A 3,033-nucleotide genomic window follows, 5' to 3' on the forward strand; every position below is an offset into this window, starting at 1 on the left:
TTTTTTTTTTTTTTTTTTTTTGTCACAGCAGGGTCGTCATCTGGTGTGGAGTCCTAACCTGTCTCATGCTTTGATGGTCTTTTCAAATCATGAATACAGGGTGACTCAATAGTCACAGGACATCCTTTTATTTCAGAAAAAAAAACTGACTGCCCCAGCAAATCATGGGTGAGGGGGCGGGACTATCTTTTCTGCAATGTCCAGAACATGGCTGCCATCTTGAAAGCAGCCACATTGGCTCAAAATAAAAGGGTGTACTTTGGTTTTTGACTCAACCTGTGTTATAAATCAGTCAATTATCTTACATTTCATAAAATCACATTATTTTTAAATCCTGTTGACAGGATCCACATTCTGGACAGTGAAGGGCTCCGTTATCAAAGGAAAGCCAAGAGAACTCAGCTTCTTTGGATTTCCAGCTTGGGTGCAGGCTGTTGATGCTGCGGTGCACATCGTCAGAACGGGCCGTACCCTCTTCTTCATGCAGAATATGTACTGGAGGTATAACCAGATGCTATTTATTTCCATGTTTGCACATCAAGTGAAATTTATCTTTATTTTCTTTTTGTTCAAATTTATTTGAGTACAAGTTTATCTCAGCATTGCTCGACTCCAGATGAATATAAAGCCTTTGTTAGTCCTGCGTGGTCCAAGAAAATGGAAACATAAAACAAATACGCAAGCTCTACAGATAGACTGAAATCAAAATAAACTCTATCAGCGTATGTGTGTAATCTCTGGTTTGATAAACTCACAAAGCCGTGACAGTGATAGGTATTTGCTTTGTMTTGTTTTCAGTTACAATGAAAACCGGAAGGTGATGGACTTCGGTTACCCAAAGTACATCAGRGAGGACTTCCCTGGAGTCAACGCCACGATAAACGCAGCTTTTTATAAACAAAGTGAGCAAACTAAATGTCTTAAATGTTTGCAGGATAGCAAAGTTTATGTAGACATTTCATGTGTGTGTTTGTGGCTTTAGGGAGTTTTTACAGTTTGTTATTAGTAGCACAGGAATGCTAATTCGCATGCAGTCGCTGTTAAATAAAGTCGGTTATTCTTGGCTGCAGTCTGATTTAAATGCTAAAATTAGACATTTTAATTTACCTGTAGGCAAAATCAGATATTTGAGTTTAGAAGACAGTAGCAGCACATGTGATCCAGTTGTGAATTGTCCTGTTTGGTTCCTGAAGGTTTCTCTCATTTTGTTTTAGACCTCATCTACTTCTTCATGGGACATCAGGTCTTCAAATTCGACTACACCCTCAAACATATTGTCGGGGTTGAGGCAGCTAATTCCTGGCTCGGCTGCTGACATGACTTTATGAATCACGCCGTGCAAAGAAACAATTAGAAAGCACCTGTTGCTGTTCTTCGTGGACCTTGTTGGTTATGGTTTATTGAGATTTTTTAAAGCTTACAATGTAAACGAAATGCTGTTTGAATGTAAAATGTTCTGCCTGAYCAGAGTCTGTGGTTGGTGGGGCATAACTGTTTTTATCTGCAGGCTGTGCAGACGGATGTGCAGACAAGGCAGAGACTAATTTAGGCTTTCCTCACAAACAGCTGCAGGTTTTAACTCGACTTCAACAGAAACGTTATTATCTATACCATGAAGCACTCAGTGTTTACCATCGTCCCAGACATATGTCGATGTTTCATTGGAGGTTATAACCGCAAAACCTCCAGAAAATTACTGCAGGTACAGCTCTGTAACTACCAGGACCGAGCTGGTTCGGGTCACGTGACCGCTTCAGAACTTCATAAATACGAGCATGTAAAACATGCAGCCCTGGAGGAAGTGAACATTTAAAACATGGAGTTGTTCTGGATGTGGGCACTGGTTTTGGGCTCCATGATGTTTGGGGAAATATGGACTCGACCCGTTCACGAGGATCAGCAGCTGAGGCAGGAGGATGTGAAGCTGGCTGAGGTTTGTGGGTCAAAATAACTGCTGAATCGATCAGTTCATTTCAGAAATGCATATTACAGTGCTGGTTGTTGTCGTTTTTCACTTTATGTTTGGATTAAAATTTAGTTTGCAAAAAGTAAAATATGAGTATTTATTTTACTTTTCTTCTTTTAAAGTTAAGATAAAATTGTTACTCATTGATGAACTTTCAGTGGCATTTATTTTTCTTCATTAAACAAAATGTAGCACTTTTTTGTGTAATTTAAACAGTGAAAGTTTGTGTCTTAATGATCAACCTTTTATTCAGTCTTGTTCTAAAACTGGAGGATTGTTGTAAAGGGTGCCAAAGCAACTCCTGCCTGAAACTCCAAATCTGTGTTGACATATGAACTATTAAAAAGTAAAGAGAATAAACAATATTTAAAATATCAAAGCTGCTGTCAGTGGATAATTACAGTCACCATGGGAACTACGCACCTGCATCTGTCACTCCCTGACAGTGTACTCCAAGGAAGACAGGTAGAGAAATGAAAATGAAGTAAGGGTAAAAAAACAGTTGCTGAAGAAGAAAGAAACTGGGACCTTTTACATACAGTACTTGTCTACAGGGTTTTCTGTAGAAAATATGACCACCTTAAAAAAATGCTAGTAGTCATGTAGTAGTCATGCTAGTATCTGACAGTTTAGAAATAAAATAATTTAATGGTGTTATTCTTTCCACCGTATTAGAAATATAATTTAATTTGTGTTTGAGGAGTCTTTGTGAGTCAAGCTGTCCTTCAGTCATCAATGTTTTAAGTATTTTCTTTTTCTTTATTTTGATCAAACAAAAGCACTAAAGGACTTCCCATACATATTTTGTCAAATTTGCTGACAAAAAGTTATTGTTTTCTATTGTATTCTAAAAATGAATGAAATATAAAAATAAATTTAATATTGTCACCAATAACTACACAGTCAGTGCATCATCAATCTAAAAACATACAGTTTCGTGCAGAGTAATTTTGGTTATTTGCATGTTGTTTGGTCCATCCATCCATCCATCCATCCATCCATCCATCCATCCATCCATCCATCCATCCATCCATCCATCCATCCATCCATCCATCCATCCATCCATC

General features: G+C 38.0%; 2 protein-coding genes across 2 annotated transcripts in view; both read left to right on the forward strand.

Annotated features, from left to right (window-relative positions):
- The window catches only part of mmp20b (matrix metallopeptidase 20b (enamelysin)), an 8,956-nt gene extending 7,622 nt beyond the window's left edge, over window positions 1-1,334 (forward strand). Inside the window, exons 8-10 of the mRNA XM_014019941.1 lie at window positions 345-501; window positions 799-902; window positions 1,215-1,334. Coding sequence (XP_013875395.1) covers window positions 345-501; window positions 799-902; window positions 1,215-1,315 — 362 coding nt within the window. The 3' untranslated portion in view covers window positions 1,316-1,334. The remainder of the gene's footprint in view (window positions 1-344; window positions 502-798; window positions 903-1,214) is intronic.
- A 474-nt stretch (window positions 1,335-1,808) lies between these two features.
- mmp20a (matrix metallopeptidase 20a (enamelysin)) overlaps window positions 1,809-3,033 on the forward strand; it is an 8,887-nt gene continuing 7,662 nt past the window's right edge. Inside the window, 1 exon segment of the mRNA XM_014019942.1 lies at window positions 1,809-1,933. Coding sequence (XP_013875396.1) covers window positions 1,817-1,933 — 117 coding nt within the window. The 5' untranslated portion in view covers window positions 1,809-1,816.

This window comes from Austrofundulus limnaeus, unplaced genomic scaffold, assembly GCF_001266775.1.
Source record: "Austrofundulus limnaeus strain Quisiro unplaced genomic scaffold, Austrofundulus_limnaeus-1.0 Scaffold236, whole genome shotgun sequence".
Classification (NCBI taxonomy): domain Eukaryota; kingdom Metazoa; phylum Chordata; class Actinopteri; order Cyprinodontiformes; family Rivulidae; genus Austrofundulus; species Austrofundulus limnaeus.